The sequence below is a fragment of the Miniopterus schreibersii genome (genome assembly GCF_964146895.1).
Source record: "Miniopterus schreibersii genome assembly, chromosome: 1".
Taxonomy (NCBI): domain Eukaryota; kingdom Metazoa; phylum Chordata; class Mammalia; order Chiroptera; family Miniopteridae; genus Miniopterus; species Miniopterus schreibersii.
Window position 1 is genome coordinate 156407465 of NC_138101.1, and position 18032 is coordinate 156425496.

Below are 18032 nucleotides of genomic sequence, written 5' to 3' on the forward strand. Positions count from 1 at the left end.
AGCCTCTGTTGTGTGCTATACATACTGAAGATTATAGTTTGAATTCATATTATTTTTAATTAAATAATATTGATTTTTCTTTATTTTGAAAAATCCCAAACCCATAAAAATATTGGAATAGCGCAGTAAATATATATATGCTTCGCCTAAATTCACCAATCATTAACATATTGAATTCTTGCTTTCCTTCTATATTCTCACACACACATTTTTTTCTAAATCATGTTAGAATTAGTTGCACATATCATAGCACTTTAACCATTAGCTTCAACATTTGTCTCCTGAGAACAAAGAATTCTCCTATATAATCATCTTACAATTATCTCAGGAAATTTATTATTGATATAATACTATTATCTAATATACTGTTCACATTCAAAATTCCCCAGTTGTCCCAATAATGTCCCTTACAGCTTTTAAATGTTTCAGTGTAGGCTTCAAGGATCATCTGATTGTCATATCAATATAGTCTCTTAAAATCTAAAATAGATCTCTATCCTTTTTTCTTTTTTTTTCTTTGTGGTTTTTTGTGATGTTACCTTTTCTTAATAGTCCAGGTCACATGTTTTGTAGAATAGTCCTCAATTTGGATTCATATGATTTAGGTTATGTATTTTTGGTGGGAATACTACATAGATGACATTGTGTCTTTTCCAGTGCGTCCAAGCAGGTGGCACATGATGTCTGATTATTCCATTATTGGTGATGTTCACATATGATTAAGGTGTTATCTGCCGAATTTTTTTGTTGTAAAGATGCCCTTTGACTTTCGTAATTAATAAGTAATCGGTGATCTTTACTGTGTGAATATCCTGTTTCCTAATAATCTTTCACTCAATAGAGTTGGCATTTGTTGATTCTTCCCTAAATCATTACTATGGTGGTCATGATATTTCTGTTACTCCTTTTACATTTATTAATTGGCATTATTCTGTAAAAAATAGTTTCCCTTCTCCTGCTTCCTCCATTAAAATTTTTTTTTGTATCAATGTAGACTCATAGATTATTTCTTATTCAGTGTGTTATGATTCATTATCACCATTATTCTTTTTGATGCTTAGAATTATCCCAGATGTGGCCAAGTGGATGGTCTCATGCTGGATTCTATGTTCTTTTTTTTTTTTTTTTTTAAATATGTTTTTTATTGTTTTCAGAGAGAGAGAGAAAGGGAGAGGGAGAGAGAGAAATATTGATGAGAGAGTCATTGATTGGCTGCCTCCTGCACACTCCACACTGGAGATCGAGCCCACAATCCTCACATGTGCCCTGACCCATACAGAACCAGTAACCTCTTGGTGCATGGGACAACATTCAACTACTGGGCCAGATTCACATATGACTAAGGTATCTGCCAGATTTTTTTGTTGGGCCCCAATGTTCTTTTGACATGTGTTCATCATTTCTTGAGCACTTTCTTGTTTTCTAGCACAGTAAGAAGTTCTGGGCTCCCTACTGCTTCCCAGGAATCAAATCATATCAGCCCCTATTTTTTCAAAGAAAATATGGGCATTTGTCATATTAAAAGAGATTTTTTTTTTGTCCCATCCTCTTGAGGAAAAATATTAACTGTGTTTGATTTTTTGAAACTTGACAGTAGATGAATCTAAAAAGAGAATCAGATCATTTGTTTAAAACTATCATAGTGACAGAGTTAAATTTAATTGAGTTTAAATTTGAACACAAGTCTTAGTCAGGGCCAACATTTTTAAATAAACTATGTTTCCTTTTATCATATTACCTCTTTTTGTTCCTTTTTGCCTAATTTTAGTATCCCTCTTCTAACTTCACATCCTTTAAGGCACTCAGTACTTTTATCTTCTCTAATAGTAGCTCTTCAGTAATAAAGGAAAATAATTTGATAAACTAATTTAGTATTGAGTTTCTGAAACTAAGAGATATTTTCTTTTTAAAAAAATATACCTTTATTGCTTTCAGAGAGAGAGAGGAAGGGAGAGGGAGAGAGAGATAGAAACATCAATGATGAGAGAGTCATTGATCGGCTTCCTTTCACATATCCCCTGCTGGGGGTTGAGCCCGAAACCCAGGCATGTGCCCTGACTGGATTGAACAGCGACTTCCTGGATCATAGGTCGATGCTTAACCACTGAGCCACGCCTGGCTGGGCAAGATATTTTCAAACACACTAATGTCAGGAAAATAATTTTTAATTTAAATTTACTTTTCAGTAATATTATCTCATTGTGCCTGGCCGGGAGTGGCTCAGCGGTTGAGCGTCGACCTAGGATCCAGGCGATCAGGGTTCGATTCCCAGTCAGGGCACATGCCCGGTTGCAGGCTTGATCAATGACTCTCTCATCATTGATGTTTCTATCTCTCTCTCCCCCTCTCCTTTCCTCTCTCTGAAATCAATAAAGATATGTTTAAAATATATATATATATATTATCTCATTGTTACCATTATATTTTCACCTTACTTAGTATCATTAATAACAATATCTATAACAATAAAATTGAAATTTAATATAAATGTTGCAATTTGAATGTTGCAAATGTTCAAATGTTGTCATTTGAAGCAATGCAGATAAGTAAACAGCTATGTAACACTTAGAATTGTTTACCAAAGTTTGTGTAATTAGTTATGAAGAGTTGAAACTAGATCAGGCTTTTGAATATTCCACTAAAATTGCAGGAGTGTCACTGTTTAAGAGTTGGTAGGAGAATTAGGAAACATTTTTCTCTATAGGTCTATGCTTTATGGTTTGGGGAGAAATATAATTCAGTTTGTATTTGTAATAATAAGCACTAATTTTTTTTATTTTTTTTTTTAGAGAGGCAGAGTAAGGGACAGAGAGAGAGAAACATCTATCAGTTGCCTCCGCACATGCCCCAACCAGAGATTGAACCTGCAACCTGGGTATGTGCCCTGACTGGAAATCAAACCCGCAACCTTTTGGTGTACGGGACAGTGCCCAACCAACTAAGCCACACCAGCCGGGGCATAAGCACTAAATCTTTTAACTTGATACCAATAATTCTCCTGGGTTCCAGTCTTTACTTTTCCATAAGTAATTTTGTCCTTGAGAAAGTCACTTATTCTCTCTGAGCCTCTGCCCTGTTCTATAGAAAGAAACTGAGCAAGACCTTTCTAGTGTTCAATTTTTGAATTTTACACATGAAAGCAATGTTGTGCTAAATCTTTATTGAAATTTTTTTTTTTGTCTTGAAAGGATCTGTAGAGAGGACATTGCGTGAGTGAAGTGTGAGAGGGACATTTAGAAACATCTTTGTGAAGGAAGTGTTTAGTAACACAGCAGTGGTACTTCTTAGCCCAGGCATTATACTGTTAAAATGATGTGTAATACTAAGTGCTTTAGTATATAATGCACACATTCTACTCAGTAACTTAGTACTTAGCAAAGTAATGATAGTAATTGAGGGGGGGCAACTATTTCTAAATGTATAAACCCAAGACGTTGCAAATGTGCTGTAAATTTCCTTTGGCTGTGGCCTTCTGTATAACATTTTGCACTTCCCCTTCTACCTTAACCAGTTCTTTGGAATAGTGTGATATATTGGTAACTTTTTACAGCTGCTTTGCACTTGAATTGGTGTCGCTTGACAATAATGGTGAGGGATGGAGAGTGAGTGGAATAAACCTATACTCTGCAGCTGCTCCTGGCCCTTCCAAGTTTATTTTCAATTTCTTGTGTCAGTTTCTTAACACAGGTTCATCTTTACTCCCTATATTTGCACCTCTCTGCTCATTTATAAAACTTTTTAGAACACTCTCTTCCCCCCTATTGTTTTTGAGATTTTTCTTCTTCATTAAAGGAAGGGAACAAAAGGAAGAAGAGAAAGAACAGAAGAAGAGAAATACAGGCTTTTAAAATATTTATATAGTCGATTCTCATTATTCCCAGTAGTTTTGTTCTGTAACAATGAATTCCAACCTTTTTCATCTCATGGCACACATAAACTAATTACTAAAATTCTGTGGCACACCAAAAATATATTTTTTGCCAGTCTGCCAAAAAAAATAGGTATAATTTTGATTCATTTACACTGGACGTCTATTGTTGTGTTGGCTGTTGTCATTTTTTTATTTGACAATCTAAGGGAAAAGAGGTCAGTGCCCCTGACTAAATAGTTAGGTATTGCATGTTTTAAAACTTGCAACACACCAGAAAACTGCTGTTCTATAAAGTTGCTATGAACACTGAATTAGTGAATATTAAACCAGTGTATCTATGGGAAACACAAGATTTGGTTCCTGTGAGCCTTTAGTCACAAACTTTTCATCAACTGATAAATACATAACCTTGTTTTATGTGCATTTCTGTTTAGAGACACCTTATTTAATATATATTGTTGATTCAGTAACATTAAACTCATGGCAAAAAGCACTATAACTTGCCTGGACAAAGCTGCAAAAATACATATTTTCTCCATAGGCACATCACAGCCTTTGTGCACTTAGGAACACTAGCGAGCAGTCAAGCGTTACGCTTGGGGGCCATTTTACACAGTAAAAATCACTCCCCAAAAAGCACAAAAATGTGAAGAATCTGGCACTCAATAGACTATGAAAAGGACTCTTGTTCACAGTATGAGAGCTGAAACAAGGCCCAGTGTTGCCTTGTTTGACCTCAGTGAGGAAAGTGCACGTTTGGTGACTCAATTTTTTTGCAGCTTTGCAAATATCCAGGAATGACCCTCAAAGCACAGCAAGTATTGATATTGGGGTTATAAATAAATTCCAGCTAGTAGACAAATTGGGCCAATAGCAAGGATCAACTATACATATATATATCTTTTAAGTTAAACCCCAGAAACCTGTTGTGTGTTTTTTTAATCCTCACCTGAGGATATTTTTTCCATTGCTTTTCAGAGCAATGGAAGGGAGGGAGGGGGAGACAGAAAGAGAGAGAGAGAGAAGCATTGATGTGAGAGAGACACGTCGACTGGTTGCCTCCCACACACACCCTGACCAGGGGCCAAAATACATGCCCTTGACTGGGAATCGAACCTGAGACCCTTCAGACGCTCTAACCACTAAGCCACACCAGAAAACTTCTTTATATTTCATTATGTTTTGAAAATTAAAGAGATCATTTCTGCCCTGGCCGGTTTGTCTTTGTGGTTAGACCATGGGCTAGCCTGACCTAAAGGTTGCGGGTTCGATTTCCGGTCAAGGGCACATACCTTGGTTGCAGGTTCCATCCTGGCCCAGTCAGGGCGCATGTGGGAGGCAACCAATCGACGTGTCTTTCTCACGTCAATGTTTCTCTCTCTCTCTCTTTCTCTCTCCTCCTCCTTCCCTCCCTTCTTCCCTTCCACTCTCTCTAAAAATCAATAGAAAAAATATCCTCGGGTGAGGATTAAAAAGAAAAGAGATCATTTCTATTTGTGAACTTGATATATGTATCAAGAGTGGCATATGTTGGAGGAGATTAGGATAAAATAGCATCAGTTATCCACTGTTTTCTGTTCAGTTTTACGCGTACTTTTAGTTTTAAGGCAGGAATTGAGCAGTTTGTGAATTTAGAATTATCTGGGACGTTTGTTAAAATCTTAAGCAACTCGCTTTGTTTAGACCACTTTTCATTTCTAAACATCTATTGCTGGGGAAGTAGCAGTTGACATACATCTTTCGCTCCTATGCACTTTTTAAATTGCTAACTCGTGCCTTATTTGTTTTAGTGGGTTTTAGTTTTACTGTGTCTGTGTGCTTTGTTGCAAGCTGCCTGAAATCCTTTTTGGAAGTAGGTAAAGTATATGTAAATACATTAATTGATAAAAAGAATTTCATATAACTGTTTCTTTAGGATGGGAATGTCTATAGACACATCTTCCAAAATAATTTAAAAAGTAGAATTTCCAATTTAGGGCCACCATGTTATAGTAGAAGTCTTATTCTGACTGGCCTTTCTTCATACTTAGAACACAGTGTAAACAGAAAAATTTCTGAAATTTTGAAATTATTCTTCCGTCTAATATTATGCATTGGTTCCATAGGCTTTGTAGCTGAGCAGTTTCTAAATAACACAGCCACTCAACTGACATACCATGGATTATGTGAACTAACCTCAACGGTTCAGGAAGGAGAACTTTGTGTGTTCTTTCGGAATAATCATTTTAGCACCATGACCAAATACAAGGTATGATGTAGAAATAGCTATTTAATTGTTATTTGAAATTAAAGGAACTTGATTTAGAAATGTCTTATGATCTGCTTCAAAATAAAATTTTAGCATAATATTCCTTAACCATTAAATTATGAAGATAATTATTAAATACTTCTTTAGGATGGACTGGATTAGCCATTTAGGTGTTACTTCACATTTAGTTTAAGGAAAAAAGAAGATAAACCCTAGAGATAGTAGTAAGGTGACTGCTAATGATGGATGTTTATATTTGAGGGCTAAAGGAGTTTAAAAAAAAGAATCAAGATTTGTTTTTATGATAGTGTTTGGTATTATTAAAGCTAACAATGTTACTTTAAAGTCTTCTTACCATGCCATTTATGACTCTGCCAAAAAAATCTTACTGTTTCAACCCTTTGGTTATCTCTTTATTTATCCCTTTCATTTTTATAGCTGCCACCTAATTCAGGAGCTTATCAATTTATACCTAGACTTCTGTGGTAGAATACTGCTCTAACCATGTCAATAATATAGCAGAAATGTTCAGTAGTGCCTAGAGGTACTAGTTCAGTGCCTAAAGGATAGTAATGCAAGATATGTCTACTATCCCCTGTGCCAACACTGCTTCGGCCATAATTCACACTTTATGTTTTTTCATTTCAGCGCCTCACTGCCATTTATTACTCCTTAATCCTTATTTGAAAAGATCTTACTCCTTTTTGCCTATTCAAGTTTCACCTTTTAAGAAGTATTTCGAATATCAACTCTTCAGTAAAGTTAATACTTCTCTTCTTAAACCAGTGATTCTCAACCCACATTGTATGCTGGAACTACCTGGGGAGCTTTTTAAAAAATACCAAAGCACAGCCCAGCCAGTGTTGCTCAGTGGTTGAGCATCACCCTATGAACCAGGAGGTCACAGTTCACTTGGTTAGAGCATCATTCCAATACGCCAAGGTTGCAGGTTTGATCCCCGGTCAGGGCACATACAAGAAGCAACCAATGAATGTATAAATAAGGAACAGCAAATCAATGTTTCTCTCTCTTCCCCCTCCTTCCTCTAAAATCAATATATAAAATTTTTTTTTTTAATTATCAGCAACTGAGACCTGAAAGAGAATCTTCTAGGAATTTAATCAATTAGCAAAAAAAAAGAATTAACTAAGCACCTGAGGAGGGAAAGAACTTGACTTCATTAAGGAGTTGAAAGAAGGTCTGTGTGGCTAAAGCATCAATAAGAGGCATGGAATAAGGCTAAAGAGATAGGCAGATACTTCATCTTATTGAGTCTTTTTTATGTTTGTTTTTTTTTACACTAAACATTTTATTATTTTTATTTATTTTTAATTGTTAACACTATTATAGATGTCCCCCATTTACCCCCTTTCCCTCCCCTCCACCCAGCCCCTCCCAGGCCTTCACCACATTATTGTCAGTGTCCAAGGGCTATGCATATATGCAGATATATTCTTTAGTTAATCTCTTCCAGTCCCTCCCACCCCTTCCCCTCTGAGATCCCTCAGTCTGTTCCATGCATCTATGCTTCTGGTCCTATTTTGTTCATCAGTTTATTTTGTTCATTAGATTCCACATATAAGTGAGATTATGTGATAGTTGTCTTCCTCTGATTGACTTATTTTGCTTAGCATAATAATTTCCAGGTCCATCCATTCTGCCCGAAAGGGTAAGAGATCCTTCTTTTTTACAGCTGCATAGTATTCCATTGTGTAAATGGACTGCATCTTTTTTATCTACTCATCTACAGGTGAGCACTTGGGACTGTTTCCAGATCTTGGGTATTGTAAATAATGCTGCTATGAACATAGGAGTGCATATGTTCTTTCTGATTGGTGTTTTGGGATTCTTAGGATATATTCCCAGAAGTGGAATTTCTGGGTTAAACGGCAGTTCCATTTTTAATTTTTTGAGGATACTCCATACTGTTTTCCACAATAGCTGCACATTATGAGGAGAAACAGATCTTGGTCTCCTGATGGCCTAATGGGTCCTTTTGTTCTGTCTGTTGGGCTCAGCAGGAAGAGACAGTTCAACGGGAAAACAAGGTCTCTGGCTGTCATTGGTGGTTGTTACACCACCTCCCAGAACTGAGCTCTAGATGTTCCCTTTTCTATCAAGGCCATATCCCTGACCAGGAATCCTTTGCTAGTCAGCTAGGTATTCCTAGTCTTCCAATGCAGTTGGGGAGGGGGTGCCTGTTCGGGAGCACTTTCCATCATGTGTCTGTTTCTGTACTAACTATGACTTTCTGTGAGATAATGATAGCTCAGAAAACGTGTGCATTGTGCTGTTTCTCTCTGCTTTTAAGTTTTTCTCAGTAAACATATTCTATAGTTAAACAGTATATCAGTAGTGGTGTGTGTCTCCTTCACCCTTGTACAACATGAAGGTGCTTTGGACTTTGAGGCAAGAGTGGATATGGATTTAGTTAGGAGACTATTGCAGGAGGCCTATTAAGAGGTTATAGTGACTTGGACTAGGATGGTAAATAAATACAGAGTAGACAGATTCCATAGACATTTAGGAGATACAACCAACCATATTTGGTGATTAGGGTGTGAAAATAAGAAAGAATGATTTCTGGGTTCTGAGCATGAACAGCTGATGAAACGGAGAACACTGGAAGGGAAGAAAGATATGAAATCAGCCTTGGAACTGTTGTAGCTGCTTCTGAAGCACCTCTTCACGTGGAAATGTTGGGAACATGGCTCAAGACTGGAATAACTTTTGTGTATATATAGTAATTTGGGGATAGGAGGAGATTTACTGGAAAAATATGGAATGGGAAGAAAAGAGAAGGATAGGACAAAGGTTTGAGGAGCGCCAGCATTTAAGGGTTAGCTAGCAGAGTGTGAGCTAGCGAAGGAGACCGAGAGAAAACAATAAAAGGCAAACCCGAGGAACATAGTATCACGTAAGCCCATAGGTGAGAGTGTCAAGAAGAATGGAGGTCTCGGGTGTTGAATGCTGGGGAGAGAACACTGGGGCAGAGTCGGTTAGCCATGTGATTTCATTGCTGTCTTTTAGGTAATGGTCGCAAGAGGAAAAACTCAATTTGAACTGATTAATAAATGATTGGGATGTCAGAACTAGAAACCGATTATCAGCAACTCTTTGTAACCATTTGTGAAGGAGCGTAGACATAATGGCTCATAGCTGTAGTGGAGTGTGGAATCGGGGAGGATTTTTTGTTTATGTTTTTCAATATGAGAGACTTGACCATGTCTCTCTCATCATTGATATTTCTGTCTCCCTCTCCCTCTCCCTCTCCCTCTCCCTCTCCCTCTCCCTCTCCCTCTCCCTCTCCCTCTCCCTCTCCCTCTCCCTCTCCCTCTCCTTCTCCCTCTCCTTCTCCCTCTCCCTCTCCCTCTCTCTTCCACTCTCTGAAATCAATAAAAAACATATTTTAAATAAATAAATAAATATTGATGGACTCAATAAAGAAAGGGTGAGGGTTCAGGAGAGGGGATACAGTGGCACCTCGATTTTCAAGCGTCTCCACTGATAAACGTTTTGGTTTACGAACGCCATAAACCCAGAAGGAAATGCTTTGGGTTTTCCAACACACCTCGGGAGTCGTGTTTCCAGCACCCACAGCTTCCGCTGAGGGCAAGATCCTGAGGCCTAGCTGTCAGCTATTGATCGCTCGGTTTTCAAACGTTTCAGAACTCAAGCGGTCTTTCAGAACGGATTACATTAGATACTGTATTTGATGTTATGTTAAGTAGGCTCCTAAGAGAGTGAGGAAGGATAGAAATTTTCACAGGTGAAGGGGATTGAGCCTTGATTTAAAAAATACCTCTTCATTGTAAAGGAGGGAAGAAATCTATGAATATAGCTACAGGTAAATTTATAGATTTGATGGCAGGAAGTAGAGGAACTTACTGTTTGAATGCTTCTGTTTTCTGTGTTATTTGGAAGGCAAGACCATTTACTGAGGCTGAGTAGGAATAGGAAGGTTTGATTTCAGATTTGAAGAAGGAAAGTTTGAAGTAGTCTTTATAGCATGTGGGAGAAAGCTCTAACAGGAGAAATTAAGAAAAATCACCAGGCAGTGCTGGGAACGGTAATTATTAAAATTAGCGTATTAAAATTGTGTAATTTTTCTGCAGGAGTATTCGTCGGAGTGCAGTTGTGGAGAAGGTGGCTGGTTTGTTATTCTAGATTTGGGACTTTGTTAGAGGGTGCAACGAAGACTAGAGGAGCAAAGAAATGTGGGGACATGATGGTATTATGAACATGATGATATTGTCCAAATTTATAAATATTGTCTAGAGCAAATAAAACACCATTCTTCACTAAGGTGATCGTATTTATATAGAAGAAGTAAATGGGAAAAACTGTCCTGGGGCCAGTCACTAGGGGAAAGGCTATTGTTTATTATAGTAACAACCAAACTGAAACAGTAACACTGATTTTTTACTTCTTATAAAAAATTGCAAACTTAGAGAAAAGTAACAAGACTAACTCAGTGTGTGCCTATTATACTCATCACTTAACAATTTTTTTAATGTATATATACTTATATTTGAGTTTGATAGCAAGTTCTTTGATTTTAGGTTTATTCTAAATGGATTTTTCAGAAGTATTATTCTTGTAGTAACTTTTCAAGAACATTAAAGACACAATCAAGTTAACCTTAATTTGAAGCTATTTTGTTGTTTTGAAGGACTTAACAATTTTAATATTATATTATTTTCCTTTTTTACTTATACTTCAATATGCATCTCTAAACAAGAACATTTTTCTTTCAAATAAATCATAGTACCATTGTTGCATCTAACAAAATTAACTATAATTTTTATGTTATTTTATTATTATCATTTTTTTAATATGTTTTTATTGATTTCAGAGAGAGGAAGGGAAGGGGAGAAAGAGAGAGAAACATCGGTGAGAGAGACATCAGTCAGCTGCCTCCTGCATGCCCACTCCTGGGGATCGAGCCGAAACCTGGGCATGTGCCCTGACCGGGAATCTTGGTGACCTCCTGGTACATGGGAGAACACTCAGCCAACTGAGCCACACCAGCCACGCTTAACTATAATTTTTAATATAATCTAATACCCAGTCCATATTTAGATTTCCCATTTGTCCCCATGTAGCTTTGTAGTTGGTTTGTTCAAACCAGGATCGAATCAAGTACCATGTATTACATTTGGTGAAGTAACCCCATTTTAATATGATGCGAATCTTGTGTTTTCCAGGTATCTTATGGGCCTTTGGGCTATTTATTTTTGCCTCCATTATAATCCTCTCCATCCTATTTCCTACATTCCCATTGAACTATAATTCCAATCCTAATCGTCTTTAAATAAGACATTGCTTTACTTCTGGCAGAGCACCTAGTGAGTACATTGTTTAGAAGAGTAAGAGACCCTTTCCCTCCTCATTAATCCAGTAACTAATTAAATGGATTTACAACAAAATCTACACTTCTTTGGCTGTTGCTGTAGTACTAGAAGCCCTAAAGGAATACTTAATAAAATTTAGGAAGAGTTTCCTCCAAAATGGTATCCATTTGCTTAATAAGGAAATAGGATGGAAATTGTCCCCCTTTCTGTTAAACCTATTAAGCATTAGAACTGTTATTCTCTACCACTAATTATTGGGTTGTTCAGGTTTTTGTAGTTCTTTATAGACTTGAGTGCCAGGAATCTGTGATCTAATAATGATACAAGTAAGAAAAAAACTAAAAAGCTGCTTTTAAAATAAGATAAGGTGCCCGGCCGGGCGTGGCTTAGCAGTTGAGCATCGACCTAGGATCCTAGGCGATCGGGGTTCGGTTCCTGGTCAGGGCACATGCCCGGGTTGTGGGCTGCAGCTGATCAATGACTCTCTCATCATTGATGTTTCTCTCTCTCTCTCCCTCTTCTTTCCTTTCTCTGAAATCAATATAAAAATAAAAAATAAGGTTACATTTAATACTACATTAGATCTTAATAATGCCTTTTAACATTTCATTTTTGAAGAACTCTTAGATTTTGGGATCATTTTATTGTCTTTTTTAAAATTTTTATTTATTGATTTTTTTTTTTTTTAAAGAGAGTAGAAGGAAGAGAGAAAGAGAAACATCGCTTTGTTTCTCTACTTATGCATTCATTGTTTGATTCTTTTTTGTTTTAATCCTCACCTGAGAATATTTTTTCCATTGCTTTTCAGAGAGAGTGAAAGGGAGGGAGAGATAGAAAAACAGCGATGTGAGAGAAACACATCGATTGGTTGCCTCCTGCATGTGCTCTTACTGGGGCCAGGGATCGAGCTTGTAACCAAGGTACATGCATTTGGGAATTGAACTTGGGACCCTTCAGTCCGAGGGCCGACACTCTAACCACTGAGAAAACTGTCTAGGGCCCATTGGTTGATTCTTGTATGTGCCCTGATGAGGTATCAAACCCGCAACCTTGGCATATTGAGACAACACTCTAACCAGCTGAACTACTCAATCAGGGCTCAGATTTTGGGGTCATTTTATGCATTCATATTTAATGATCACTTTACTTCCCATCTTTCTGTCCCTGTGAACTCTTTGGAACACCTGTGGTATAAACATAGTTCATCCCACAGAATTCAGATATACTTTCAACAATAAAATAAATTTAATATCTGGATATATTTTTTAATCCTTACCCGAGAGCATGCTTAGAGAAAGGAAGGGAGAGAGAGAAACATTGACGTGAGAAAGAAACATTGATCTCTGCCCTCTGCCCATGCCCCAACCAAGGATGGAACCTGAAACCCAGGCATGTGCCTTGAGTGGGAACTGAATTGGCAGCCTTTCAGTCAGTGCATGGGACGACACTCAACCAACTGAGCTTCTCTGGCTGGGCTGGATAGAATTCTTTCTACTACAGATAAATAGTGTATGTAACTAGGGGCCTATAATAACAATAAATTGACAATGTCATAAATGTCTACAAACTTATTTTATTAGTGTAGCTTATTTTTATTAGAATTTGCAGAAAGGATCTTTATGCTTTCTGGTACCCATATCATATCCTGTGCTATTATCATCTCAGGACCAAGACCAATGAGGAAGAAGTCCATGTTGGCAGGACAAAAAGAATTACTTAGGAAAGGTCCTCTCCAGCCTATTTTATTGTTTGTATCAATTTCCTTAGGAATTTACTAAACTCTAACTTGTGTATAAAAATCTTTTGTCATCTAAAGTCTTTTGGAACTCTAGAGATGTATGAGCTGTGGACTTTTGTTTGACCAAAGAGGGGGTATATGTCTATTATAACATCCTAACTCCTGTCTCTAGACATTGGATAGAGGTAGGGCAAATTCTCTATTAGGTTAGACTTTTTGGTGACTCTCTATAACACCAAAGCATTAGAGAGTGTAGATATTTCTAAAACTTGTATCTGGACAGAGTATTCTCCATTTATTAACTTTACCATTCCATCTCCATGGACTTTTTATTAGGCCTTCTGCCAATCACATAGTCACAATGGATGTGTTAATCAAATTGACTTTTTCCCCCCTGCATAGTATCTACCAATCAACTTCACATTTTCCAACTGTCTAATATAGTATGACCTATGGTTTTGATTGCATAGCTTCTTATGACATTTTCTCTGACCACAGATACTGATTGACTTACTGTTGTAGAAAAGCCCTCTGTCATTCCTAGTTTTGTGTTTACTGATCCTAAACTCTGGACAATTATCTCTGCTTTTTCTCTATTACTAGCAAAGTATCAAGTCCAGCTCTTGTTAGTTATTAGTTGTAATAGCATTTTCTTTGAATACTTGATTAAACCATTCATCCCTTACCTGTCCATTGGCAGCAAATACATATATCCCCAATTTCTGCTATAACTTACATTAACTTGCTCCAGGTACTTTCACCTAATCTTGTACTATTAAATTTGATCGATCATCATGGCAAATCCACACTGAGTATATTATACTAAGAAGATCTGTGCTTTTTATCAGCATAACTAGATTAGTATCTGAAAGCAGCAGAAGACCCTACTGAGAGAACAGGTGTGCTCAGGGCCATTCCTGTTCTAGAGTTATAAACTACCTTTTTCCTAGAAACATTCTGTTTTGCTTTTCATATTACCTATATGATCATGACTATATAGATATAAAATATCTAGTTATTTTTATTTTTATGATATTCCTCCACTTCTCCAATACCTTCTGCTTGCTCTCAAGTAAAACAAACTACTGATTTTTTGGCCCTTGTCTAGACCACCTAGCTCCTAGGTCTTTGGTATTTATAATGACATGGGCACAACTCCCTCCTGATCATCTGTTTTCCGTGTCAACCATATATTCATGTCATAACTGTTTCCTCTGCCTCTTGGTTTCAAATTACTGACATCTCTCAAGTGTATTTTGAGTATTCAAAATCCAGATTTTTTAGATTGGCTTTTGTTTATTTGATTTTTACTTTACCTTTAGAGATTGCAAATGAAGAGTAGTTTAGAAGGAGATACAGTTCTAGATAAGTACTAAACCCATGTTAAAGAAATAAATTCGTCTGTTCTCTTTCCTTTGACTAAGATTATACTGGGAATTTTTTTTTTTCCATAGAAGGCTACATTTAAGTAAAAGTTTATTTAATTTAATTATTAAAGGTGGTTGATGCATCAAAAATTGTCCTTTAAAAATTTTTTTTTAATGGGTGCAGTGGGTAGAGAAATGTGGAAAAAGAGTAAGGAACATGATAAATTCCATAGTACAGGCAGAGAGATTTATCTTTCTCTTAAATAGGAAGCAGAAGAAGGAGATAGATACAGAAACTGAGATAAATTTAGGTGATATTTATGAATATAATATCTTATATTCATTAAGCACCATGTGCTTTGCATTGTGCTAGGTACTTTATATTCATTAGCTCATTTAATTTTCACAGCTCCCCTATGAAGTGTGAATATTATTACTCCCTTATTACTTTATAGCTGAGAAAACAGGCTTAAAGGCCCCAAGTTACTTGCCCAAGACCACTCAGCTTGTAAACTGCCCCAATCTGACTTCAAGTCTACATTCTCAACAGCTCTCTCTCTCTGAGTAGGCCTCTTTGTGGATAAGATTTATGTTTGTTAAGTAAGAATAACATTCATCTTTCAGTTTATAAAATATCTTAGAAATTTTCAGATGTCTCTATATCACTTCATAAGATTTGAATCCAAGCTAGTTAACCAAATCTATTCAAGCAGTGCTTTCCTCCATTTTTTTATTTTTTTTTTCCATTGTTGCTAATCCTCACCTGAGGATATTTCCTTCATTGATTTTTTTTTTTTTTAATATATCTTTATTGATTTCAGAGAGAGGAAAGGAGAGGGAGAGAGAGAGACAGAAACATCAATGATGAGAGAGTCATTGATCAAGCCCACAACCAGGGCATGTGCCCTGACCTGGAATCAAACCCCGATCGCCTGGATCCTAGGCCGACGCTTAACCGCTGAGCCACGCCCGGCCGGGCTCATTGATTTTTTTTAGATATAGTAGAAGGGAAGGAGGAGGGGGAAGAGAGAGAGAGAAACATCAATGTGAGAGAGACACAGTGATTGGTTGCCTCCTGTATGTGCCCCAACTGAGGCCAGGGAATGAACCTGCAACCAAGGTACATGCCCTTGACCAGGAATTGAACCTAGCACAGAGCCAATCTAATATATGATCTACATAAAATAAATTATAAAGCCTAGATATTATATAATATAATGTTATGTTGAAATGTATTGTGATAAGTGTAAACAATACATTTACAATACACTTATCACAATCAGATCTATTCAATAGAAAATTAGCTGGAAAGAATTTTTTTTTTTTTATCTTAAGTTATCCTAGGACAAGGTAGACCCTAACTGGGTCTTAAAAATATGTTAGGCCATGGCTCTGGCCCTCAAGGAGCTTGAAATATATTGAGAAATGAGTAAGCAAGCAGATAACTGCAATTCAATGTATAAAGTGCTAGGATCGTGGTAAGTGCAGGATTCTATGGAATCACATAAAAGGGGCACCTAAGGTGGGATCATTACTTTCTATGATACAAATCCTCAAGCACTTAGCATAGTGCTGAGCATATGACAGGCGTTTAAATATTTGATGAATTGAAACATACTTGATTTTTCCCCAAAGCATGAATCTGTACTTAATTTTTGCTTAAAACAATGTCTTCAAACTTTATATCAAAATGATTTTCTTTATGGATACTTTTCATGTTATATTAATTTCAATAACTGTATAAATTAATCAGTATCTATAGTTAACTCTCTTTTATGTATATGTATATATGTGTGTGTGTATATATATATGTGTATCTTTATTGATTTCAGAGAGAGGAAGGGAGAGGAACATCAATGATAAGAGTCATTATCGGCTGCTTCCCGCATGCCCCCTACTGGGGATGGAGCCCACAACCCGAGCATGTGCCCTGACTGGGAATCAAACCACTGCTGAGCCATGCCGGCCGGGCCCTAATTCTTGAATATAACTGGTAGTAGACAAAAGGAAAGACTGTACTTTAGGAAGAGCTATGTCCCACAGTGCTGGACACTTAATAAATGTTTAAAAAGAATTAGTTTTTTAAAGCTTCAGAATTAATTCAATAATTTCTCTACCCATGCCATCAAACTCTTTAAAGGAATTTCTTATTCCTTTTTTCCCCATTGCTTTTCAGAGAGAGTGGGAGGGGGAGAGAGAGAGAAACAGAAAGAGAAACATTGATTGGTTGCCTCCCACACTTGCCTGGACCGGGGCCAGGGATGGAGCCTGCAACTGAGGTATACATGCCCTTGACTGGAATTGAATCTGAAACCCTTCAGTCTGAGGGCTGAGATGCTCTAACCACTGAGCAAAACCTGCTAGGGTATCTTATTCTCAATTATTAAGATTAGTTGTGATGATAAGAGAGAACATGAAAAGTATGGGTTTTGTGCAATAATAAACACTGTGTTAACCAGTGGGAACTCTGAACAGGTAAATGAAAGTCATATCCTCAGCAAATCTGAAGAAGAATATCTTACAATCCCTATGTTGTATACTAGGCACATTTACATATGATTGGAGTCAGAACTAATGCATATGAAAAATTAGAGGTCAATGCTAAATTCTTTGGTAGTGACTGTAAATATGAGTTCATTGACTGATTCAATAAATATTAGGCTCCAACATCAAGGGCCTACAGACATACAGTCTGGGGAATAAGGCAGGAAAACACAATCACGGTACAGTGTGATTCAGTAGAAGTAGGTACCAAGTACTGTTGGTATACAAAGGAGGAGCAGCTAATTGGACAGAGAAAGGAAAAATTGGTATGGGTTGGATTAGTCATATAGACTTACAACTATAGGCAATGTGATATTTTATTGTGACTGTGTCTTGTTACCTGATGTATTTTTTTAGGAACTTGTATTTTTTATTTTGTGAAATGAAATTATAAACCCCCAAAGTCATTTACTTGTTGAGCATGCCAGTAGCTCCTCCAATTACAGTATAATTTCTCATTATACTGTGTTGTACCAACTATAAACTATATTCAGAGCCAGGTATGTGTAATTCAGTGAGCAAATAAGATATCTACTTGGTCTACTATTTATTATGTTGTGCAGATCTAACTAGTAGGAATAATTAATATGCGTTAAGCATACAGATTATAAAATTTATTTTAAATATTAAGTAGTTTTGATCAATTTAACAGTCCTTTTTCTTTTGTTGTTTCTTAAGGGTCTACTGTATTTGCTAGTAACAGACCAGGGGTTTCTTACTGAAGAAAAAGTTGTTTGGGAAAGCCTACACAATGTCGATGGTGATGGAAATTTCTGTGACTCAGAATTTCATCTGCGGCCTCCTTCAGATCCTGAAACTGTATACAGAGGACAGCAAGATCAGATAGATCAGGTAAATTTGTTTCTTCCTTTCAAATAGAAATTTAGTTATCCAGAACGTTTGAACTAAA

General features: G+C 36.8%; 1 protein-coding gene across 1 annotated transcript in view; it reads left to right on the forward strand.

Moving 5' to 3' along the window:
• The window catches only part of MINDY2 (MINDY lysine 48 deubiquitinase 2), a 62703-nt gene that overhangs the window by 37240 nt on the left and 7431 nt on the right, over positions 1-18032 (forward strand). Inside the window, exons 6-7 of the mRNA XM_081130298.1 lie at positions 5977-6119; positions 17801-17974. Of these exons, the coding sequence (XP_080986424.1) occupies positions 5977-6119; positions 17801-17974 (317 nt within the window). The remainder of the gene's footprint in view (positions 1-5976; positions 6120-17800; positions 17975-18032) is intronic.